The sequence below is a fragment of the Myotis yumanensis genome, unplaced genomic scaffold (assembly GCF_028538775.1).
Source record: "Myotis yumanensis isolate MYYU_CA2020_CCGP unplaced genomic scaffold, mMyoYum1.0.hap1 SCAF_2, whole genome shotgun sequence".
NCBI lineage: Eukaryota > Metazoa > Chordata > Mammalia > Chiroptera > Vespertilionidae > Myotis > Myotis yumanensis.
This window is the reverse complement of record NW_027223753.1, coordinates 186,656,638-186,683,420: the sequence shown is the minus strand read 5'-3', so window position 1 is coordinate 186,683,420 and position 26,783 is coordinate 186,656,638. Positions and strand designations below refer to the sequence as shown.

At 36.1% G+C, this 26,783-nt stretch overlaps 1 protein-coding gene across 7 annotated transcripts in view; it reads right to left on the bottom strand.

Moving 5' to 3' along the window:
- Window positions 1-26,783, bottom strand: part of PHC3 (polyhomeotic homolog 3) — an 85,327-nt gene that overhangs the window by 48,729 nt on the left and 9,815 nt on the right. For 4 of the 7 annotated variants that reach the window (XR_011470332.1, XM_070406815.1, XM_070406817.1 and 1 more), the window contains exons 5-9: window positions 17,473-17,631; window positions 14,681-14,779; window positions 7,382-7,628; window positions 629-1,500; window positions 295-342 (exon numbers count right to left, since the gene is read on the bottom strand). Coding sequence is in view for 6 of the 7 variants with exons in the window: in XM_070406815.1 (XP_070262916.1) it covers window positions 295-342; window positions 629-1,500; window positions 7,382-7,628; window positions 14,681-14,779; window positions 17,473-17,631 (1,425 nt within the window). In the remaining variant the exon portion in view is untranslated. The remainder of the gene's footprint in view (window positions 1-294; window positions 343-628; window positions 1,501-7,381; window positions 7,629-14,680; window positions 14,780-17,472; window positions 17,632-26,783) is intronic. The other 3 variants (XM_070406818.1, XM_070406819.1, XM_070406820.1) reach the window with 3 other exon arrangements.

Genomic DNA, 26,783 nt, shown 5'->3' with positions numbered 1-26,783 from the left:
AATTATATATTTTCCCTTAGTAGAAATTTAAAAATCAGAAGTTTAATAATTCTGGTAGCCTACAGTTAATTTTTTTGTAAAGTTAAATTCTTTCCTAGAATAAATGTTTTTACAATTTTAATTACAATATATAATTTTACAAAAAAATTGTATCATACAAGCATACTCCACCTTGAAACAAAAGCATCTAAAGGCCCACGACTTCAGAATGCATACAACCAAAAAGGTTAGCTAGATAAGCCATACGTTTAAGCACATACAAGCCAACAGAAGGGATCTATGAAGGATAATCACCTTAAGAGAAAAAACTTTGTGCAGATGACACTGGTTCAAATGTATTCCCTTGGGGAAAAAAAATCAACTCTGTAAAGATAGCAGATGGATTTGTTTAAATAGTAATAAAATTAACAAGGGACTTTAATAACCATCACAAATTATCAAGCATGCAACCATACTACAACAAATTGCCTTTTTTTTTTGCCCATACAGCATGTTTGTCGGAAATTGACAGATGTAAATTTCAAGCTTTTAAAACTTACAGGCATGTAGCTCTAGCAATAAATATAATGCAGGAGAAAATAGTTTTTACTTTTTCAGCAAGAAAGTCAAATAGCTTCCAAGGGCTTACCACTGGTGGATCAACAGGTGCTGGTGGTTGTACTTGTAGGTTTACCGCAACAGTCTGTGGAGGAGGAAGAGTCTGAAATGGCAACTGGACCAAAGCTTCTGCAGCTGGAAGCTCCTCTTCTGACACCAAAGCATTCTGTACCAAAACCTGGCCCTGGGATAGAATTTCAGGCTGCACTTGTAAAGATTGCATAGACTGTAAGGGTAGTGGTGGAATCTGAGCTGGAGGAGATGCTGACATCTGCGGAGGGGTTGCAATTGGGATTGGAGAGGACTGCAGGGTTGAATATTGCTGGTGTGATGCTGGAGACACAATCTGCTGACCTGGGGACACCAAGGCGGACTGCTGAACGGGGCCAATGTGTACAACAGGGGAAGCTGAAAGTGGAAGATGGGATGGAAGATTCAGCTGTGCTGTTGGCTGCACCTGATTAGCAGTGGACTGTTGCAAGTTTGGCCCGGGCTGGAGAGCTGATGACATAAGAGGGTGTGGCTGAATAAGTGCTTGTGGATGAATAATTATGGTAGGAGACTGACTTGGTGAATGAGGTGGTGGAGGAGACACCACTACTGACTGCTGTGCTGACTGTGACTGGCTAGGAGACATTGTTAAAGGAGGGGGATGACTCTGAATTGGTGAACAATGCTGTGACTGGGCATTACTGGGAGCTGGAGGAAGGCCATGGTTTTGGAGTGGTATACAGTGCTGGGATGGGGGTGGATCTTGAGTTGGATTTTGGAGTGTAATTGGCTGCATTTGCTGCTGTTGCTGCTGTAATATCAGCTGATGATGGGAAACCTTGGGAGGTGGTGAATGAAGAGGAATCTGTTGATGCTTTATTAGAGGATGAGGCTGAATTGGAGGATATGAAGCTGTGAGAGAGAAAAAAAATGACAATTAGTATTTATTTTAAAAATATCATTGAAATTTTAAATAAATTTAAAGGAGGAAAATTTTTACATCAGAAAGTTATTAAAAGTCTTCTAGACAAGAGTGTAATGACAAAATGTAATGTAATGACAAAAAACTTTTCCTTGGAAAACTACAGATTTCATAAAATAAACTGCACTGTGGTAAAACTGCCTAAAACAATTAATTTATAAATCTGAATCTATACATGATTTATTTTTATTAAATTGTATAGGTCCCCAGAAAACGTGTTAACTTTTAACAACATTATCCACTTAAATTCCCTCTTTGGGGAGAAGTGGAGTATCACTGAATAAGTATAATATATATAAAGATAACCTCAAAATCATAAAAATGCAATATTAAAATCCATAAAATAAAAGTCTCATTCTTTCTAATCAGTGTCTAAACATTCTTCCAACTAATCACCAATGTAATCACTTATAAAGCTTCCCAAATAAGTTACCAGATTGAGCCAAGATGAAAGAGTTGGTATTATTTGACCAAGGAAGAGAAAATGTTTTGCAGGAAAAGATAATTCAATTAAGCAAAACAGATGTGTAACTCCTAGAGCACAAATAATCACTGTAACAAAGAAATGAAATTCCAGGGGCCCTTCCAAATCTAGGAGAGCACTAGTTTTGCTTGTAGAGAAAATGAGGCAATAAAAAAATTCATACTGTCTAAATAAAGCATCTTGTTTTACTTCTCTGCCCCCCCCCCAAAAAAAACCCAAGCAAACAAACAAAAAAACCCTACAGTAATCTATAGTACCAGTTTTCTCCACAGAGCTGCCACTCACAACAGTGATAATATATAAAGAATTAACGAAGTTAAATATCCCCATCATTATGCCTCTTTTGCATACTGGTGTTTATGTTTACACAGAGAGGATGCTGGTGAAATCCTCTCTATCTAAGTAAGAATGGAAACTGGGTTCACTATATATAAATATATGATCATTATGTTTCACAGCTGAAACTAATATAATACTGTATGCTAACTGTAATTGAAAATAAGTGAAAAAAAAAGAAACTGGGTTCACTAGAAGATAAACTGAAAAGGTGGCTTAATATTAATATCAAGTAAAAATTAAAACAGATCTAAAGACAGGGCGAAATTTTTGTCTTAATTTCAGAATGTGAAGATAAAGATCTTGCATCTATTTTTATACTCAGCCACATTTGTGACAAAGGCCTTATAAAAATTTCTAACAACTTTTCTTTTTAAACATTTCTGCATTTGGTAGGTTTTTAAATTTTTCATGATTCTTTAAGGAAATCAACATTTGGTTAACATCTCAAAAAGATATTTAGAAGGTTCAACAAATGTCCATGAATTTTTTAAATGGAAATTAAATTTCATCTAACAAAATAATTTTCATCTAACTAGACTGGCATTTCAAACTAAGACTGAAAATTGTCAGCACTTTATAAATGTGTTGATAAAGACTCTATGAGTATTCAATAAAATTTTGGATATCTATAGAGTGCCTTTCTTCCAAGGGGCTCAAGGTACTTACACATTGCTCACTGTACTAAAAATAAGTGCCTATGAAGTAGATAGGTATTATTCCCCTTTTACAGATAATAAAATTAAGTGTTTGCAAGTATAACAGCAAAGGCCCATTTTAATTCAATTTTAAGTTATAATTAAAACTTAGCATATTCTTTAAGTATAATGGTTATTATGTTCACAGGAATAAAAATTCCTTCTGTGCTCTAGAAATATTTTTTTTTATATTTTAGAGTTGATAATCCAACAGATTAATAGTCTATCCTTTCACCAAGGTTAAATTTTTCTTTGATCAGAAATCAAAGTGAATCTATTATACTGTCCATAAGTCCAACTGACAAGCACATCTATTACAGAATAATTATGAGGATATCTCAAATAATACTTCTGTGCAAGAAAAACACCAGTGCTCTGGAAAATCATATAATGCTTTTTTTTCCCCTGGTTTTAATAAACACTTTATTGTCAGGGTGGCATTATACTTGGAGAATTTGTGATTGGTATCATCTCTCACTTATGTAGTAGAACTCTAATTACCATAAATAATATATTACTGTAAATTACTAAATACATTATTTTATTCAATAGTTACAACCACACCCACCCATCCCAAATAGTTACAACAACCCCATGAGGTAGGCAGGGTACTACACTAATCCAATATGTTACAGATGAAGAAACTCTGAGCATTAAGAAACTTGCCTGAAATCACTAAGAACCCATATTTCTAACTAAGTCTGGGTTCCTATTATGGACTGAATGTTTGTGTCCCACAAAATTCATGTGTTGAAGCCCTAAATCCTAATGTGAAAATTTGGTGATGGGGCCACTAAGGAAGTAATTAAGGTTAAATGAGGTCAGAAAAGTGGGACCCTGACCTAAGACTATTAGTGCCCTTGTAAGAAGAGACCCCAGAGGGCTCACTATCCTCTCTATTGCGCTCAGATAAAAGGCCATGTGAGAACGCAGCTAGAAGGCAGCCATCTGCAAGCCAGGAAGAGCTCTCACCAAAAACTAAACACTGCCAGATCTTGATCTTGGGCTTTCAAGCCTCCAGAACTGTTGTTTAAAACACCCAGCCTATGGTATGTTTTTTTATGGCAGCCTGAACAGACTAACACAGGCTTTTCATTACACACTGAATTAATGCCTGCAAAAAAAGGGTATATGGGGGGAGGGGGTGACAGGGGGATGGGTGGGGGGAGGTCAATGGGGGAAAAAGGAGACATATGTAATACTATAGGTAATATCTTAAACAAATAAACAAAGGGTATATGTTTTTCCAACTAGACTAATTTCATAAAAACTTTAAAACCTGTTATAAAAAACTTGAGCTCTAATATAGTTAAGATTAATTTCCAGACATTTGCCTTATTTTATATAATAAAAATAGAATTATTAACTATCAAGTGGGAACTCCCCCTTCAAGTATGAAGAAAACCAAATTTTAGCACCCTAAAAATACATACAAGGAAGCAATAACCTTGTCCATTATAATAATTATTAAACTATACTACACTGGAACACAGATTCTTTCAGTATTTGAAAGTTACCTGTAGGAACAAGCATTTTACTAATTGAGGAAAAGGACAAATTACCAATCCAAGAATCTCCCAAAATAAAGCTCAGCTTCAGACTAACTTCCCACCAGCAAGAGCAGAAAAACTAAAAGGCTGGAAAATACAGTTTTCGTCAGAAGATATAAATTGCTTTGAATAACCACAGTTTAAGGCTGGAATAAATTTTAACAAATTTATAATTTGGTAGTTGCAAAAGTTTGTATGAGTTAGGATGTCCGATTTGGTTTTGTTTCTAATCGACAACCCCGTAGAATACTAGGTTAATACACATAGCATCTGAATTTGGAATTGCAATTCTCCCGAGACCTTGATGGTTTTAGCTTATTGGTCTCCTCCACACCTACATAAAATATTGGCCATCAGAGGAAGACAACTACAAGGATATTATTGCACTACAGTGAAAGGGAGAAGATTAAGTGTCAACTTAGAAATAGGTACTGGGAGTTCAGGGAGACTGAAAATCTGAAAGTAGAGCTCCCTGCTGGAACTAACCCTGAAAAAGTTCCTAGCTTTCTCTGAAGGTAACAGTCTCTTTGGGAGAGAATTAACCTACCTTCCAGTATAATCTATCAAAACTATGGGAATCACTAGAAATTGTCCCAAGCAGTCATTCCAAGTACAGTGGGTCACTGCTGCTCCTCACTGACTTATCAACACTGGCCAGAGAGGCTGGTTTGAGGCTGAGAATTTCTGGACAATCCTATATAATAAAAGGCTAATATGCAAATCGACTGAACAGTGGAACGACTGGTTGCTATGATGCGCACTAACCACCAGGGGGCAGCTGCTTAACGCAGAAGCTGCCCCCTGGTGGTCAGTGCGCTCTCACAGGGGGAGCGCTGCTCAGCCAGAAGCCGGGCTCACGGCTGGTGAGCACAGTGGTGGCAGGAGCCTCTCCCGCCTCCGCGACAGTGCTAAGGACCCCTCGGGGGATGTCCGCCTGCTGGCTTAAGGAGCAGGCTGGGCTGAGGAACGCCCCGCCCCACCACACTCAGTGCACTAATGTCATGCACCGGGCCCCTAGTACAATATAAAAATCCTGTTATCAATCCATAAAGAGAGCAGAACCTGTCACACAGATGTTTATAAAAAAGAATTCACATCTAACTATCATCTGAATTCTATGAATAAACTTATTAATTTATATGTTATAACAAAGCCTGTACTTATCTAAAGATTTAGATTTAAGAATTCTAAGCAGTGATACCTAACTAATACAAATGGAAAAAACTGTGCTATAACGTCCACGATTAAAATGGGAAAAATACCAACTATTAATCCAACAAATATTTATTGTCCACCTACTGCAGAGAAATATATATAAGATAAAAGGATAAAAAGGTAAATCTGCAAAAAGGATTAAAAGAATCAATAAATGTAAAGTGCCTGACACACAAGTGCTCGATATTATCCTACCCTCAAAGAGCTTACCACCTAATAGCAAAGCTAAGATGAATACTTATATAAATAACTATAAAAGAAAAAGTGCCATTAAAAAGCATAAAAATGCTATACAAATTCAAAGTGATGAGAGACTTCTAACAAAAGAAATCAAATAATTCCAACAGTTTGAGATTAGGTGATTTAGAGAAAACTTAAAAAAAGAAATAGATTTAGGAGGAGTAAATGCAGACTTCAGTACTGTAAAATAAATCTTTAGAAAGTAATGCAGTTATAAAAGGATAGAAAGAAGTTGCTTCCCTGATGAGGTTGGATGAAAGGAAAATTTTTAAAAAAATAAAACATATGTGACCCAGTACATCTCTCCATCTCTCCATCTCTCTCTCTCTCTCTCTCTCTCTCTCTCACACACACACACACACACACACACACACACACACTTTCAATAAACAATAATTATAATTATACGGCTATAAAAACATATGCATATATATTAAGGTTAGAGAGACCTAAGTATGCTGCAGAAGAAAGGAAAAATATCCAGCATGAGGGAGACAAAAGATGCAATAATAACTATGACAGGAGCCAGTAAAAATGATACAATCAATGACACAAGCAAATAGTGCTAACTTTAAAGAGGAAAGCAGATAATTCTTTATCTTATCAGAAGTGAAGAAAGTTCAACATTGACAAATTCTGAGATGAATAGAAGAGATGGTAAGAAAACTCACTTGAGATAGCCCCAACATTTTCAGCCTGAGAACCGTAAAGCAAGATTATCTGTAGATAGCAGGAATGCACATGGGATTCAAAGTTTGATGAGAATGAAAATAACTTAGTTGACTCCCTGACATCTTCCTCTTAAAGATGAAATCCAAGATGGAAAAAAAGCAACGTGGTAAAGAAAATAATTGTGCATAATCTTATTTTTGGAAAGTGATAAATTCCTCCCACTAATGACAATTTTAAACAAAAAAAAATTTTTTTAAAGGCTTTTAATTTTGTTCCACTAAAGCATATTAAATGAGCTACACACAAATCTTGTTTTTTAAGCTAAAAGGTTTTATTGCTATAGTAGGAAACTAGCACATAATGAAGATGTTAATCAAATGTCAACTGACCCCCAAAAATCCATTTTATTATTATAATTTGTTTTAGCTATTAGGCTCTTTTGATTTCTCTTTCTTCAAGCTACAATATTGAAATGTTTTTTTTTTACTCATGAAATTCACATTTTAAAATGCTTTAAAATTATCATTCTTATTCAAGTAATAGACATCTTTTGTTTTTCTCTGCCTGCTAAGAAAATGAATAATGCAACTATTTTTCAACAAAGGTGTTATCCCACCTGGTGCTATTAACTGGTGAATACTTGATGTCCGGGTGACAGCTGTGCTTCGTGATTCCAGACTTGGACTTTCTCCTTTTCTAACACTTTCTGGAGAAGGATCTCGTTGGCTGATTTTAGAACTGGTCACTGTTGTTTTGTTATGACAAATTGTCAATGACTGAGTTTGACTAGTGCTTTTTGGTGGACCATTCTGTGAGCTAGATAACACACCCAACTTCTGGCTGCGTAATGTTAAATTCTGAACCTAAAGAACCACATAACAAAAAATAGGGATGAAATAGATGGTATTAATTCATGTGGTAATCATTACATTATAGTAATAACGACAATACATTTATACTATGCTTTTCATAAAGCTCCAAGCACTTGAAACAACTGATTAATCCTGTAAGAAAGGGGAGTTATTATTCTAAATAATCAAATCTTAAGTACTAAGTGAATTTTTAAAAAAGACACTAAGGGGAAGAATCATTAAGAACTCAATAAAAATGAAAAAAAAATACATATATATATATATATATATATATATATATATATATATAAACTTTGAACTATGAATAAATTACTCTACAACATACTGCATTTTCAAATTATTACCAGCTTTGAGACAGCCAAAGAGAAGGAGAAAGAGGGAGGTCTTTCCAAGTAAAGGGGAATACTTGAGCAAAGATGCAGCAGTGGGGGAGCCCAAGGTGTGTAGGGAAGAATGAACAATTCCTTCAACCTCAGACTGGCTGTACCATGCCAGGACTGTGAAACATTTTAAGGTTACAAGTACCTCATAAACTTACATAATTAGAGAGTGTAGATACAATACTGCTGTCTTAGTAAGTATAAGAAAAAAACAAAAAAGTTATCAGTTCTATAGATTATAAGGGAGCACTAATCTTGTACTAGTAAGAAAACAAATTCATGAAATCATCTACCCAACTATGGTAATTATAAAAATCATTTTCCTTTAACTCCTTTTTAAAGATATTTGTTATATGTTGTTGCTGTTGTATGGAACACTCACTTGCCTTTGAGAACCAGATCTCATGAACTGAAAAGATTGTGTATGGCCTTGAAATGGTTTCTGTGACAGCTCCTATCTATACTCAGTGCTATTCTAAACATACTGCCAGTCTGGATGGTGGCAAGGATCATCCAATTACAGTCACATGAAGTTTATAACATTTCTAAATAGCCAAGCAGAATATGCCTCTCCAATAACTGCCCAAGTTTTTGCCTATCTGGAATGAATGCACCAAATACATTTATGCTAACACTAGCCCTGGGAGGGAAACTAAAGTAAGAGATTCTAAAGTGACAAAGTAAATGATATATTGCGATTCATAAATGTTCTTCAGTTTCATATGTGTTCTGTCTCTACAACTATATTATTAACTGCTGCTCAAAGGCTATACATTATCTTAGATCCAGGTGACAAATGCAGTGATCAGCCAATAGCAGGTGCTAAACAAATGTTTCAGGGCAGCTGGGGTTTTCATCAGTTCTATTCTAAGCTATTGAAAGAATCTTCTAAGTGAGACCATATGGAGCATCTTCTCTGATTTTTGTCAAATATTTCATAGCAATATAAGTGGACTAAAAACTATTATTGAAATTTAATGCAAAAAATAATATGTGCTAAAATCCAGGTTTCTCAAAGGCAAGGCCCAAATCACTTCAAGCCCCATTTTCCACTATTCCAGTCCATCATACTCATATTCTAGCCATACTGTTCTACTTGCCCTTTTCCAAACTACCTTGCACTTCCTTCATTTACAGTTTTTGCTCAAGCTCCTCTTGCCTCAACTGCCATTCTTCCTCAGCGCTCCTTCAAGACCCAGTAAAAATTCCAAAGAATCCTCCCTAAAAGCCCCTGGTTAGAAATAATTTCTCCTCTCCTACCTAATGCTTTTCTCATGGAATTTGGGTCATATTGGCCTACAGCACTGCCTAATGTCGAGCTTATTTTAGAATTACTCATGTCAGTGTCTGTGAAATATGGAGGCTCTGTTTGGCATGCTCCCATCTCTGACATTCATGTTTGTACTCCCACAGTTCTGTATTGCAGACATGACAGAAGCTCCACAAGTCAGAGGTATTTTTCTGTATCTTATTCTGAAATATATATTACGCATATATATATTTCATATATATTACATTTTTTTCTTAGGCTAACATTAAAACCTATTCATATTTTACTAAAAAAAAATCTCAACAAATATCTAGTGATACTTATTTTAAAATCTTGAAAATTTGAAAAATTTCCTTCAAATGAAAAGTATATATATTAACAACGTAAATGAAGATTTGACACAATGAACCCTAGAACCTGCAACAGTCCATTTCTATAAAATAATACACTCTTTTCTTCTAATTTTTTTTTGTTTTCTGGAATACTGAAATGTAATGCAAAAAATAAAATGTGCATTTTATCTTACCTAATAATAGACAAACATGTAAATTAACTGTCCCTCCACTATGATCACCAGCCAGTCAGGAGAGTACGCAAATTAACCCAACAAAGATGGCAGTTAATTTGCATATGTAGGGGGGAAGCGGTGAAGACTGAAGGCTCCATTCAGAGCTGCGAAGACTGAAGGCTCCGCCCAGAGCGAAGGCCTGGGTCCCGGGTGCCGGAGGAAAACCGGTGCTGGCAGCCAGGGGAAGGGAAGGCCTATTGCACGAATCACTTCGTGCAACAGGCCTCTAGTATATTATATATTACACTATGTATTACTTATATGAATAGATAAATTTTACACTATGGCTATAATACCTATCTGTGGTCATTTTGGCTTAAATATTACATTTCAAACTTTTAACCTATACTTCTAAAGTATATTACAAAGTTAATTTAGCTATTAATAGGAAGATCACATAATGAGATTTCCTTGAGAGCCTCACTTTTGAAGAAAACACACCCTTTCTAAATAAAGAATATCAGTGTACTCTTAAGTCCAACTTTTATTTTATCTAAACGAAAACTATGATTAAATTATGGAAACTTTTCTGACTTTTAAAAAATTCTAAATTTCACGTGAAGTATTTTTGCTAATTTCACGTGAAATATTTTTGCTAATTTCACACCTTACATTTTTATAGTGGATTACCCAAATACTCTCACACTGATTGTTCTATTTCAATCTAAGAAATACTTTCTGAATTACAGCAGCATCCCTTCTTTGCCAATTAGGAAACTAAGAGTTAATATCACATTGGCGGCAACAGAGCCGAGTTTCTAGATTTTAAATCCAAAGGGCTGTTTTCTTCTCAATTCTCACAGCATTCCCCAGATAGCCATGGCAAGTAAGATTTCTTACTCTTCTACAAACATATTTTTAGTTCTATGATATCTTTCTGAAAAAAAAGGTGGGGAGAAGGGATAGAACATTTAAAATAGTAAATAAGAGTAAAATACTCTGAATTTCTTGTTTTTTTCATAGTATGCTATAAATAAATTTTACTACTAAGGAAAAATGAACTATTATGCTGGCTTCTATCACTTAAAAAGAGTACTAAAATAAAACTTGAAATTTGGTAGTTCTCAATTACACACTATTTTAAAAACTGAAAATATGAGCTTTAAAATTAACAAAGTGAAGCACAAACTTTTCAAAACTAAGAGCCCTGAACTTGAAGAAAGTTACCACTGGAATACTCAAAGTATTAGCATCACTTACTACTTCCAGTCTCTCTCACTGCCATTTCAAAAGCACAGAAGAGAAAAACATTTGTAGAGAAATTTCTAAAGGCTCCTCAAAGTCTACCTTTCAATTAAGTCATATTATCACAAAGCCTCATACCTGTGTCACATCAAACTGAAGCCACTTTTGTAAATTACTATGTTCATTATACCATTAAAGACACTATAAAATGTTTTCTCCATGAGACCACACAAGACAGATTGTGCTCTAGAGAGCATGTTAGTTATATTTTCCTAACTCATTTATTTTACCTTGGAAACTGTCAATCTTTTCGATGGTTGTGTTTCTTCACTATTAGCTACTTCAAAGCTAAGTACCAAATTTGTGACTCATCTTTAGACAATATATAACAAAAATAGTAATTAGTGGCATGTGATATCTAATGTGCCAGGCAGAATACTAAGTACTTTATAATTACTGTCTCATGTATTCCTTATAACAACTTTGAGCTATCATTTCTAGTTTACAGTGAAGAAACTGAGGCCTTGAAAAGGTAGTAATAAAATCTAACATTTAATGAGTGCTTACTATGTATGAAACATTGTTGTTTTTCATTTATTAACATATTTAGTCCTCACTACAAACCTATAAAATAAGCATTATAATTATTTTATAAATATTTATTTTATTTTATATTGTTGAAACTGAAGCAAGAGATTAAGGATATCCAATAAGAAAGTGGTAGAGCATGTATCTGAACCCAGAAATCTGGCTTCAGAGTCCAAACTTATACACTATGCTATACTATGACCTTGTCCAAAATCAATCAACTAGCAAGTGACAAAGCTGGTAACAGTTGCTGAAGTCAGAATTTGAACTCAGGTCTTCCTGTTCCCCCACTTGCAAAAAAAGATACTAAGGAGTGCCTGTAATGTTCTAGACACATACATATTACTCATTCTTCAACCCACCCTGGAAGTATGTATGACTATTACAGATGTTTAGTAACTTGTCTAAAGCCACGCAACTATTAAGTAACTGAAGTGGGAGTTGAAATTAAGTCCATGAATATAATCTGAATAGCCTCCTCACTCCTACCTCCATGCCACTTTCTTTTATTTGTGACTTTTTCTGGCAGGCTTTACATTTATTTTATCTTGTTTTATTGTATACATCTTGTAAATCAATTAAAATTTCAGTTGGAACAAAATATAAATAAAAAATAAAATAGAGCCCTAACCGGTTTGGCTTCAGTGGATAGAGCGTCGGCCTGCGGACTGGGGGGTCCCGGGTTTGATTCTGGTCAAGGGCATGTACCTTGGTTGCGGGCACATTCCCAGTGGGGGGCGTGCAGGAGGCAGCTGATCGATGTTTCTCTCTCATCGATGTTTCTAACTCTCTATCCCTCTCCCTTCCTCTCTGTAAAAAATCAATAAAATATATTTTTAAAAATAAATAAATAAATAAAATAGAAAATATTCTGGAAGTTGATAATGGTCTAGCTTATTAGGTTTAAAAAAAAACAAAAACACCCCAGATGGTGTGGCTCAGTGGTTGAACACTGACCTATGAACCAGGAGGTCACAGTTCGATTCCTGGTCAGGACACATGCCCCAGCTTGTGGGCTCCATCCCCAGTGTGGGGTGTGCGCAGGAGGCAGCCGATCGGTGATTCTCTCTCATCATTGATGTTTCTCTCTCTAGCCCCTCCCTTCCTCTCAGAAATCAATAAAAATATATTAAAAAAAAAAAAAAGAAGCCAAGAATGATCTTAAGACATACTAATTTCTATGGAAAAAGTAATATTCTACTCAATTGTTTTAATTTAAAATTTACTCATTCATTTTTACCAAATTTACTGAGGTGTAACTTACATTCAATAAAATGAACCAATTCAGCGAATTTTGACGTATCTATACAACATATTACCACCACTCCAATGAAGATACAGAATATTTTCATCACCTAGAAAGTTCACTCATGCCCCTTCCACATCAATCTCCCCTACCTTCTGACCCTAGTACCACCAATCCAATTTCTTTCCCTATAGTTTAGTTTTGCCTGTTCTGGAATTTCATATAAATAAATCAGAGTATGGACACACTGGTGTCTGGCCTCTTTTGTGAATTATAATATTTCTTTTTCAATTTTTTTTATTGATTTCAGAGAAAGGAAAGGAGAGGGGGAGAGGGAGGGAGAGGGAGAGAGAGAGAGAGAGTGAGAGAGAGAGAGAGAGAGACATCAATGATGAGAGAGAATCATGGAAGCTGCCTTCTGCACACCTTCCACTGGGAATTGAGCCCACAACCTGGGCATGTGCCCTGACCAAGAATTGAACTGTGACCTCCTGGTTTACGGGTAGACACTTAACCACTGAACCATGCTGGCCAGGCAAATTATAATGTTTCTGAGATGCATTAGTTTTTTTTAGTATTTTTTAATTTCCGAGTAATATCCCACAATTTGTACATTCACCAGTTAAAGAACATTGGTTGTTTCCAGTTTGGGGCTGAATAGAGCTGCTATGAACATTTGTTTACATATCTTTATGTGGATATATGTTTTCAAATCTCTCACAGTAAACATCTAGAAGTACAATTGCTGGGTCACATGTTAAGCATATGTTTAACTTTATAATGAACTGACAAACTGTTTTCCAAAGTGGTTGTACCACTTTACATTCTCACCAGCAGTTTTGAGAATATGGCTGCTCCACATTCTGCAGAATCAGTCTCCTTCATTTCAGCCATTCTAGTGAATGTGTGGTGATACTCATTGTGGTTTTGATTTACATTTCTACAATGATTAATGATGCTGCGCATTTTTTCATGTGCTTGTCGACCTTTTGTATATCTTCTTTTGTGAAGTGTTCAAATCTTTCCCCCAATTTTAACTGAATTGCTCATATTATTACTGAGTTGTAAGCATACTTTGCATTTTCTGAAAACAAGTCCTTTGTCAGATATATGTATTGTGAACATTTTCTGTGACTTGCTTCTTCATTTTTGTAACAATGTCTTTTGAGAACAATTTTTAATTTTGATAAACTTATTTTCTTTTATGGTTAGTGCTTTTTGTGACTTAAGAAAGCTTTCTCAACCCTAGAGTTGTGAAGATATTTCCTGTTTCTTCTTCTACAGGTTTTGTACTTTCAGCTGTTACCTTTAGGTCTATATTCTACTTCTATTTATTTTTGTAACTTACATGAGGAGAAAGTTAAGGCTCACTTTTACCATAGTACTAAACAAAGTAATATTCTATTTTTTTTAATTTAAAACTTACCCAATTTAATTCATTTTTAATATTAAAATCCATCTTGACTTAGTTATTACATAGTTGCTTGCAAAGAAATCTACACAAAAGAATGCATCTCACATAACAAAAAATAAATCTGCTATACAATAGAACTAAACACAATGTCATATCAAAAACTCATTTTCATTTATGTCAAATAACCTAAATATCAATGTTTAATGGCATTATAATTTCCATAGAAGAAAAAACAATTTTCTTGAAATTCTTATAGTGTTTTATTAAATTTCAATCTGAAATGTATGACAAAGAGCACTAAAACGATCAGTTACTTAAACTCCAATGTATGTTTATCTTTAACCTGAAGATCCAGACCTCAAGCACCACGTTATGAAGCTAGACAAGCTCACCTGAGTAGCTGCAGACTGACAGGAAGATGACGATGACGACGAGACAACAGGAATGTCAGACTGTACAGCAGCCACAGTGGTAGCGGGTGTGAAAATCAGCTGTACAGACAGAAAAACCAAAAAAAAAAAAAAAATACTCTAAGACAAAAGAACATGTCTCACACACAATGTATAGCAGGCAAGGGAGACTGAAATTCATGACAGAAAGACAATGCAATTTAGGATTCCCTCTTAAGCAAAAAAAAGTTTTACATGACAGAGAAGTTTCTGATATAGAGAACTAAAAAAAAATCATAAACATTTTTGAAACAGTTCATGATTCTGGTGAATAGAAAAATAAATCAGTGTTCAAAAAGGAGTATGTATTCTGGTAATATGAAATCCTCATACCAAATTTTGCCCCAAATAAACTATTATACTTAAACTAGGCTGGGGGGGTGGGGGGTTGTCCCTCCGCCTGGCCTGTGCCCTCTTGCAATCCAGGACCCCCCCCCCCCCCCCCCCCCCCAGGGATCAGGCCTAAGCTGGCACTCAGACATCCCTTTCACAGCCCGGGGCTCTGGCAGTCCAGGAACTCTCACTCCTTACCACCCGCCTGCCATGGAGGCAGGAGAGGCTCACACCAGCCCTGAGCCTGTGAGCCTGGCTTCTGACTGAGCACGGGGGTGGGAAGGGGTAGGTGGGGGGGGGGGGGGGGGGGGAGGGGGGGGGTGTTTCTCACTCAACCAGAAGCCAGGCTCACTGCTCCTTAGCACTGACCCCGCCCCCCCCCCCCCCACTGATGGGGGGTGGAGCGCGATCTGGGGCCAGGTTGGCCAGGGGTGGGGCCTTGGGAGGTTGAGACGCTGCAGTCGCGCCCTTTCCCACCTCTGCAGAGGCTCTGGGACTGTGCCGTCCCTTGTCCCCTCCACCCCTGCCTCTGCAGAAGGTATGGCACTGGGACTGCCATGGCTGGCCTGGCGGCGCAGGCTTGCTGGCTCCACCCCCCGCCCACTGGTGGTTCAAGAAGGTCATCCAGAAGGACGTCCGAAAGGTTGTTCAGCTGTCTGGCCTAATTAGCATATTATGCTTTTATTATTATAGATTTCTCCCAACTCAAAACTACCGTGGTAGGATTCCTAAAACTTAGGTTACAATAGACAACCATAAACCATAGTCACTGCTCTTGAATGCAAATTAAAGAAACACATAAAGAAACTCCCAAAAGTCTTTTCAGTCCTCTTTACCATAAAAGCTAACTATGCCATATACTACACTACAATATTTCACTCAGCTACATAGGATCTATAGTACAAATCTAGGTTGCTCTTGATTTAAAAACCATCTTTAAAGAAAAATTCATTCTAAATGTAAATACCAGAACATGTCAAAATTCAATAACAGATTGCAAAAATAGCTTTACATAAAAAATAATAATAAAGGAAGGAAAGACATACTTGAATTATTTACTAATAATCACCATCTCTTTTCAATTGTTTTATTCAATACTGAAACAGAATGCCATTAATTTAAAAAGGTAATACAATCTATGCAGTGATTATTCAATCTAATTTAGTAAATTATGACAGTTATTTCCAAGAATGTGTAAATACTCTATTTCAAAATTGCATCGAGTTATTCAATTCCTCAAAAACCATTCCTGTTTAAATTAAAATGATCAATTAAGGAATCTTTTATATTTCAGTTCTTTATAGTATATTACTGGTAAATTTAAGTGAATTAAACAAAAAAATATAACATTCACAAGAAGTTAATTTCTAGTACAAACAACTGAAAGCACTAAACCTAAAGAGATGTTCTAATTAATTTGAACCATATGAAACTGCCAAGGGGTCAAAAATAGTCAAATTACAACCATTTCAAATGGTTCATTCCGCTTAATTCTGAAACATATTATTAATTAAATAAGAGCTCATGGTGGAAAAATGGCAATGTCTACTGAACAATCTGTAGATGGGTCATATCACTGTTTCCTATTAGAAATATGATGGGGAACTTTCTTTGCAATTTTAGTGCAGATCTGGGGATCCAGATATATATTCAGTTCACTGGACAAAAAAAGAAAAGTAAATAAATATATGCTAGCGCCAAAGTTGTTGTCTAACTACATGTAAAGACATCAAATAAAATAAATGTCAGCCAATTTCTGCATTTCTTAAAGAAGCTCAGCAGTTAAATCAGGAAATCAGAATAGCCAAATTAACCTTCCTATATTAATAAAAGATCAGAGTGAGCTTAAGAACACAAATCACCTTACAAAATTTGAGATGGGAATAACCAAAGCTCAGAACCATCTGGTAAATTACCAGAAACTTCAATCCTGATTTCAGAGGATGCCACAATATAAATTCTAACTTATAGTTAACAACCAAGTTTTTAACATTTCTAACAATTTCATCAAATCTTCTTCAAATCTGAGATGTCAATGATATACAATGGTTTTATGTATCACTATAGGTACAATTATAACTGTACGATGCCATCAATTATAAAATCATCTCAGTGTCAGATGTTAAAATGTGAAAAAAGGTATGAAATCTGATATTAAAAGACAATCATTCCTCTGTTACAGATTTGTCAGCTTCACATGTTACTATTTGAAACACCAAGAAGGCCTACCAATTAAAAGAACTTTTCATGACATAAATGTACAAGAGCTGAGCACACGCACATAAAAATTTGTTAAACATATCTTAAATATTTAAAATGTCTCTTATTACATCAAATCAAGAAATATTTTGATCTCTCTCAAGTCCTTAAACACTAAAAAAATTTGGTAGCTCACATCTTACCATTTGAGCTCGGAGATACATTTGAGCTTGGCTTGCAGTTAGGGTAGGGGAGGTACTCCCTAGTAACATAGTCTGTTGAGTAATACTGCCGCTGGTGGAACTGGAAGCCTGGGAACGGCTTATTAACTGTGCAGGTGTAGGAGAAGTGGAGAGGTTGATCTAAGGAAGAAAACATATTAGATCATAGGCTTCCATGACACAAGCTGAAGTCAGGCAATCAATAGTATATACAGTGGCTAAGGAACCTAAAAAGGAGGACTTCAACTTTGACAGAACCCCTCACTTCTTTGGGCAATTATTTGCACATATATGCAACAATAGCATTTACTGGTTAGTAATTAGAACAATTTTGAAAGATATCTTCAATGTGTTTCAATAAGATTCCAGTATCTCAAAATATCATTTTCACTACTTCCCAAAAAGTAAGGCTAATGTTCCATTATTTTAATATTCCACATAACTTAAAACATTCAAACCAACAGTGTACACTATTTTGTCAGATTCTGTCACATTCTGAGGGATTTTTGAAGTGAACAAAAATTAAAACACAGATAATCCATTCATATACATAAAAACATACATGTAACATATAATTAATGTTAATATTCTCTCTCAAAAACTCTCAGGAAAGAAAAAATTACAATTGCTACTTGTCAAGCAGATAAAAAAAATCCTGAACACTGATTACAAAATTAAATTATACACACTTCTTTAAAGTGCCCCTCCAGTGTTGCTCAGTGGTTGAGCACTGACCCATGCACAAAGAGATTGCTGGTTCAATTCTGGTCAGGACACATACCCAGGTTGCGGGCTCCATCCCTAGTAGGGGGCATGCAGGAGGCAGCCGATCAATGTTTCTCATTGATGTTTCTATCTTCCTCTCCCTTCCTCTCCCTCCATAAATAATTAAAAATATATTTAAAAACAACAACAACAAAAACTAGTGCACAGTCTATTTCTAGGATATGTAAGAGACTAGTATCTCGTTGTACCTGTGAAGGCAAACTGGGTGAAGTAGGGAACAGGGCAAAGGGAGACTTTTATATCCTTTTTTATCTTTCCAATTTCATACAACATTCATGTATTTATTTAAAAATAAATAATATATACATATATTTTAATCCTCACCCAAGGATATGTTTTTTTATTATTATTATTGATTCTAAATAGAGAGAAAGGAGATGAGAGAGAGAGAGAGAGAGAGAGAGAGAAACATCTATCAGTTGCCTCCTGTATATACCCCACCTGGGGATCAAACCTGCAACCTTTGGTATACAGGACGATGCTCCAACCAACTGAACCACCCAGCAAGGGCTAAATAATATTTTTAATGAGAGTAATGTAATCTGACCTCAAATCCTTTTTGTGGACAAAGCAGAGAATAAAATTAAGAAATAAGAAATTAAGAAAGCATTTATTAGACTTTCGATTCAAGCAGTAAGGCAGACTGGACTCTTATATACATGTGCCCAAATACACTCACTAAAATGCTAAATCAACATGAAAAATTAGTATAGCTGAATTTAAAAAGGGGGAGCCCTGGCCAGGTGGCTTGGTTGGAGTGTTGTCCCATACACCAAAAGGTTGCACGTTCATCCCTGGTTGAGGCACATACAGGAAGCAACCAATCCACGTTTCTGTTTCTCTGTATCTCTCTTTCTCCCTCCCTCCTTCCTTTCCTCTGTAAAATCAATAAACATGTTCTCCAGTGAGGATTAAAAAAGAGGGGGAGGGGAAGATTTCTAGGTGGCAGAAAAGAAGAAACTCAAAGACCTAAAGTCCCAGCTGACACCAACGTAGTCTCAGGGGACACTGGCCTACAGAGATACTAGTAGAAGACCTAATTTTGAGCCTATTTTCAGGGAAAGCTGGAAGTAAAACCCCTATTTTGAGCCAAGATCCTCAAAAGGTCTGTTCAATACGTGAAAAGGAAGCTGGAGAAGCTCCACCCATATGCCCTGAGAAACAGCAAGGCAGCTTGCCATCTTCCCTGCTCCCAGTGTGGGCAGAGAGGCTCCTATGAAAATCAAAACTCCAGATTTGCACCATGCGGAGGAACAGAATACAAATCGACACTACCTGTATAGTTCCACAATCCATCCCAAACATTAGCATTTTTCAGGACATTTGTTAAAATGAGCAGGTGGTCCTAGCCAATCTCACTCAGTGGTTAGAGTGTCGGCTCTCCAAATGAAGGGTCTCAGGTTCAATTCTGGTCAAGGGCATGTACCCAGCCGGGGCATGGAGGCAACTAATCGATGTTTCTCTCTCTGTCTCTCCCTCACCCTTCATTCTCTCTAAAAATCAATGGAAAAAATATCCTTGGGTAAGGATTAACAAAACAAATTAAAAAAAGAACAAGTGAATGGAGGAGGCTGAGTAAAGGTTATAGAGAAGGATGTCTCTGTACTATTTTTTGTAACTTCCTATGAGTCTACAATTATTTTAAAATAAAGCTTTTAAAAAACTTTACAGAGGATATACAAGAGTTGGTTAATTAATTCTCTAAATTTAGCTGTATCTTTTAAATATTTCTTAATTTTAATGAAATACTTAAACCTGTAATTCAGTAAACATAATATACAGAACTAGTCTGCAATCTTTTACTCCTAGCACACTACTAAAACTCCCATTAACAATAATCAGTGTATCCAACAAATTCAGTGAATTTTTTTCAGACCATTCCTCCTCAATCTTCTGACCCATCTCCAAAATGTTCATGTTTTATTTTTAATACTTCTCTTCTTAAATTCCTAAATTATCACATCTATCCCCATAGTGTCAAAAAATTCAATCATGATTACTCTTAATCCTTGAAGACAAACTCTTATTCTGAGCTCCAGATCCAATTACTTACCAAAGACATCTTACTGGATGTCTCAAACATCAAACTTATTATTATTCCTTCTTAAGACAACTTCTTCTCAAATGGCCACCAGCATCTTCTAAAATCCCCCAAAACAGATTATCTGGGAGTCATACTGATTCTTCCCTCTCCATTACCATACATGTATCTTATTGATTCTCCACCTTTATTCTCCTCATTCTCATTTTGATTTTTAATCACTTAGTTTGAGAGTCTAGGGCCCATGGCACTTCCATCTATATTTCTTTAGCAGATGCAATTTGATCCCCCACCTGGAATCTTGCCTCCCCCTCCTTGCCAGATAATATTTCCCTGATTTTATTAATATTAATTAACCATTTAAAAACCTTCTGCATAACATTCAACCTCTCCTGACTCACTAGCACCATGTCCTCCCACTCTTCTATACAATACCCTTCACATTAGCCATATGAAGCTATTTGCAATATCATGATTTCTCCAGCCTCTATGGCCCTGGTAATAATGCTCTGGACTGGACTGAATGCCCCCAAGCCCTGCCCCCTCTCCACCTATACCGTGAACAACTCCCTCTCAAAAATCTTCAGCTCTAATAAGCTTTTCCAGGCATCCCCACATCCCATAGTAAAACTATTTTACCTTCTTTTTGTCTATTATCTTCCAGATACTCTGGCATATACTTCTACCCTTCTAAACAATAATTTATTTCTTTAAGGGTGGGGACCATGTGTTATTCATCTTCATATATCCAATATCCGTAAAAATGCCTTCATTCAATAAGTTTATTAAGTTAATAAATACCATGTTATTTTAAGGCATATTTCAGAGTTTTAATGTAATATATAAGTCCATCACAAAGAACATGAGTGTGTGTGTGAGAAAGAGAGACAGATATAGAGAGAAACAATAATTTAGGTATAGCCTTTAACAAAGCAGAGTAAAAATGTAGAGATGTGCTAGATAATAAATTTTTGATGTGCTATATAATAAATTATTAAGAAACCCCCCAAAATGTAATCTTTTTCTATATCACTCTACAAATAGACATTTTGGATAAAGCCTTGCTCCAAAGATTAAATCACTTAGCAGTGTAAAACTGAACCCAGGTTTTCCAACTCATGTATTTTGGCATTCAGGGGCTTTCCTATAACTTGAAAGCTCTATCAATAATCTGGGTCAGTCTGCAGTAATAATGCCTTGGCACTTTTTTCAGTCAGTGATGGGGTGGGGGAGGAAGAGGCACAAACCACACACTCTTTAAACAAAAACATAATAAAAGTCTTTTTAAAAAATGACTGGCTGATAGCTAAAATGCCTGAGTACTCTTTAAGGAAATAGAACACAAAGTACAGACAGAATACTTTTCTTGGTCTTTAAAAAGAAAAAAAGGAAGTGAGAAAACTGAATAGTTACTTCCTAACCACCTGAATTGCATTTCACTTTGTCTACGTAGTGAGATCAAAGAACAAATATCATGTTTATTTTTAAGTTCCATATAGCAAATAACATGTCAGGCAGTGTCTACTAATGAATGCCCAACCCGTGAGAGTGCGTAGATTAGTCCTCACCTCTGCAAGAAGTCATCTCCACTGCTGGCCTAACAGAAACTTTCATTACTTTCCACAACTGGTAAGGTTCTCCTCTCTTTCCTGCTTTGTTCCACTGACCTGAACCAGATGCCCTTAATAGTTCTCTGTCAATTACATCCCAACACTCCTAAGTCCCTTTCACTTTAAAGCCTTGGCCAATCCTGGCCCCACACTTCATAAAGGAACTTACTGCTTAAGTCCTATTCCTGGAGTCTCTTCCCACTGGCACTGATTCCAAGAGTCACCAGATAAAACCTAGTCTGCTAAGAATAGCCATTTAACTCCCAACCACCTCTTGGGGTCCCCAACAGAAGGTTACACAGGGTCTCTGGCCCAGAGTACTCTCTAGAGCCAAAGCCCATTTGAGAGCCACTGCTGACAATTGACTGATCAGAATCAACTCAGTATTATCTACAGGGAGAAACAGTATACAGACATAAAAAAAATAATGTATACCTATATTATATGGAATGAAAATATCTTAATGGCCCAACGTTAAGAGAAAAATACTACAGAATTACATGTAGTATAATCTTACTTATATAATTACATACAAATGTGTGTGTGTGTGTGTGTGTGTGTGTAAATCACATATGAGAAGAACATGTTGAGAGACAAGTGACTACACTGTATATACAAACAATAATGCATAGTGGTCCCCCCTTATCCGTGGTTTTGCTTTTCACAAATTAGTCCAAAAATATTAAGTGAAAAATTCCAGAAATAAACAATTCATAAGTTTTAAATTGCATGTCATTCTGAGTAGCATGATGAAATCTTACACCATCCTGCTCCATCCCACATGGGACATGAATCATCCCTTTGTCCAGCACATACACACTGTACACACTACCTGCCCATTAGTCACTTAGTAGCAGTCAAAGCTACCAGGTCAACTGTCACAGTATTGAAGCACTCTATACACTTGTATTGTCTGTCGTTTAGACAATGAGAGTGTATTCACATTTTACTTAGGCAATATAAAAAACAATAAAATAGAGTTCTTCAATCAGAAATAACCACTGATTAACAGTTTGTTGTGTATCACAGATTTTCTTCCTGCATAATCAGATATATAGATATAACTTTTAAAAAATAAGTTAAGCCCAGCCAGTGTGGCTCAGTGGTTGAGCGTCGACCTATGAACCAGGAGAACCTGGTTCAATTCTTGGTCAGGGCACATGTCCAGGTTTCATACTCAATCCCCAGTTGGGGGCATGCAGGAGGCAGCTGATCAATGATTCTCTCTCATCATTGATGTTTCTATCTCTCTCTCCCTCTCCCTTCCTCTCTCTGAGATCAATTTTTAAAAAAAATAGCAAGTTAAATGACAGGAAGTCTGTTTCCAGAAAGATGGAATAGACATACTTTTCCCTCTTCCTCTTCCTAATTATTACTAAAAACCCTAGATAAACATAAGATAATCCCAAAGGTGGGAAAAGCAGACTGGCTAGAGACCTCAGGACCCAGTAAACAATGTGGGTGTGAGCTCCCTGGGATTTCTTTATTTCTCATATAACCCAAACTTTGGGCTCAAGAAGACTGTACCACTAAAACATCAATGGGCACAGACAAGAAGGAGCCCCAACAGAAGCCTGCTATTTCTAGCCAAAGGACCAGGAAAGAGACAGCCTAGCAAGTTTTTATTTTTTAATTGCTCTACTTCACAGAAAACATTGTGGCCCCACCCACACCCACACCAGCAAAGACCTACTAATAGGCACCCCAATCCCCTATTCCCTCCAAAGGGTTAGTGTCAGAGAAGGGCAGGTAGAGAGCCAGGACTTTAATTCTAGCCAGGCAATAACAGACCACCACCACAAACCCACCTGTTCCCTGCAGAATCAGTGGAGACCATATGGGAAGCAGTCCTATCTCTGCCAGCCAGGAAAGCATCAGTGGGGGCCCAGTGAGGAGCCAGAACTCTCACCCCCCACTCAGCAATTACAAGGAGCACCCCTTTGGGTATCAATGGAGACCAAATGGGGAACCTGTCTCATAACATAATACTGAAAATGTCCAAGTTTTAATCAAAAATCACTCACTGTATTAAAGAACTAGAAAGAGCTCTCAAGCCGAATGAAAGACAATTGATAAATAAATGCCAACACCAAGACAAGATATAATTATCTGAGAAAGATTTTAAAGCAATCATCTCTGAATAAGCAGTTATGAGCCTGACTGAATCAAGTGAAAAATATACTCTCAGCAAAGAAACAGAAGATATAAAGAACCAAATGGAAAGTTTAGAACTGAAAGAATAGAATAACCTAAATAGATAAAGTAAATGAGATCATACTATACATTCTTGCTATTTTTCAACTTAATACCTAATGAAAATCTAAGTCTCTCTGTAAAATTAATCCTCAATTAAAGGACATGTATATTGTTTATAATTACTCACTATTATAAACCATGCATATTTGCATAATTATCTATATCATTCTGCATAATTATCTGTCCTTTTTAGTAAATGACATCACTAAAAATGAGAGTGCCATATGAAAGGGCATGCACAGTTTAAATTTTTATACACATTGCCAAATAACTGTCTAGAAAAACTATACCAATTACATTTCCATTAACAATGAGTCTGCCTACTTTCTCACATCCTTGCCAACAACGGGTATTGTCTCAATGCTTTTCCTTGTTTTCTAATTTGAGAAGTGAAAATAGTCTGTCATTGTTGTTTTACATATGTTTCTTTATTACTAATATGATAAATATATTTTCATGTATTTAAAAGCTAAAAATAGTCTTTCTTTTGAAAATTACTAATGCAGGTATTTTGTGAATTCTCACTGTTTATCTTACTGATATAAAAGAGCCATTGCTATTTCACAAACATAAGCTGGTTAATAAATATGGTTTAAATATATTTTCAACCATTTTGTTATTTTTTAACTTTGCTGATGCCTTTGCAGAAGAGTTTTTAATTGGTTTAGATTTCATTTTAGACAATCCAAGTTTAACTAAATCTTAGTCTCATTTAGTTGAAGTACAAAGACATCTAAAGGCTCAGTTCCAACTAGTTTTAGAGCTAATCAATCATAAAATCAACACTCACTACTGATAAGTATCTAGAATTAGTCTTTCTGTTCTAATGAGGGTAAATAAGAGGATACTGGCACCCACTAATTACCTATACATTATATTAAGAATAGATTTCTCCACATACATAGTTTCCCAAGTGGTATCACTGGATTTTGACTCCATTTTTTAAAAATACAATATTCCATTTCCCCATTGGGATCCCACTCCTACTCTAAACCCCAACTTATTTGGCTGTTAATTTGACAAACTAACTTGTATCCCTTTTTTCTACTGGAGGCTGGACTAATTCCCATGACTTTCACTGTTATCTGAAAACTTACCTCAAAATAAGCAAACTACTAGTCTGCCACCGGACAGATCATTATGGTCACTACCTAAAGAGTTCTGCTACCATGCTCTGCCCGTCTTTCAGAGCTTGACCTAAATTTATTAAGCAATCTTGGGTATCATAATTTGAAATGCTGGTCAACTTACTTGAGCTATTGCTCAACTGGAATAGAAAATAAAACAAATGGCCCTAGCCAGTTTGGCTCAGTGGATAGAGCATCGGCCTGTGGACTGAAGGGTCCCAGGTTCGATTCCAGTCAAGGGCACATGCTTGGATTGTGGGCTCGATCCCCAGTAGGGGGCATGTAAGTGGCAGCTGATCAATGATTCTCTCCCCTCATTGATGTTTCTCTCTCTCTCCCTCTTCCTTCCTCTATATCAGCGGTTCTCAACCTGTGGGTCGCCAACCTGTGGGTCGCAACCCCTTTGGGGGTCAAACGACCCTTCACAGGGGTCGCCTAAGACCATCAGAAAACACATATATAATTACATATTGTTTTTGTGATTAATCACTATGCTTTAATTATGTTCAATTTGTAACAATGAAAATACATCCTGCATATCAGATATTTACATTACGATTCATAACAGTAGCAAAATTACAATTATGAAGTAGCAACAAAAATAATGTTGTGGTCAGGGGTCACCACAACATGAGGAACTGTATTAAAGGGTCACGGCATTAGGAAGGTTGAGAACCACTGCTCTGTATCAATATAAATATATCTTTTTTAAAAAAGAAAACAAATGCAATATATTATTTCTTTTTTTTAAAATATATTTTATTGATTTTTTACAGAGAAGAAGGGAGAGGGATAGAGAGTTAGAAACATCGATGAGAGAGATCAATCAACCTGCACGCCCCCCCAGTAGGGATGTGCCCACAACCAAGGTACATGCCCTTGACCGGAATCGAACCTGGGACCCTTTAGTCCGCAGGCCAATGCTCTATCCACTGAGCCAAACCGGTTCGGCCAATATATTATTTCTTTTTCTGGATATCTATTCTCCCTACTTACTTCTTTTCCCCAGCAGCCACTCACAGGCTCTGGCATATTTCAGGACACAAGCTGCCTAATTTATGACAAGTAGCACTAACAATGTCATAAAAATTAAGCACAATCACTGGAATTATAATTTCTGTGAAAGTCACATTCATAAAATCGTAATGAAAGAAAAATAGTTTAAAAGGATACCTTTTAATAATGTGAAGAGAAAAATTTTAAAAACACGTATCTCTATGTTGTCAAAAGTTATTCCAGTATTTCATGGAATAAAGAATTGGTCTATAAGGTTTTTAACCAGTCCACAAAATGTTTAGTATCAATACGTAAGGCCATATTACTTAGATTTTTCATTTCCTTCAGTCTAACATTTTCAAAGCATAAGTAATTTCTTTTTTAACTAATTCTATTTATATTCCAGGATACTTCCCTTAGCTAAAGAAGGACAGCACAAGTTCACCTTCAATTCCTTAGCAATCTACAAACAATATT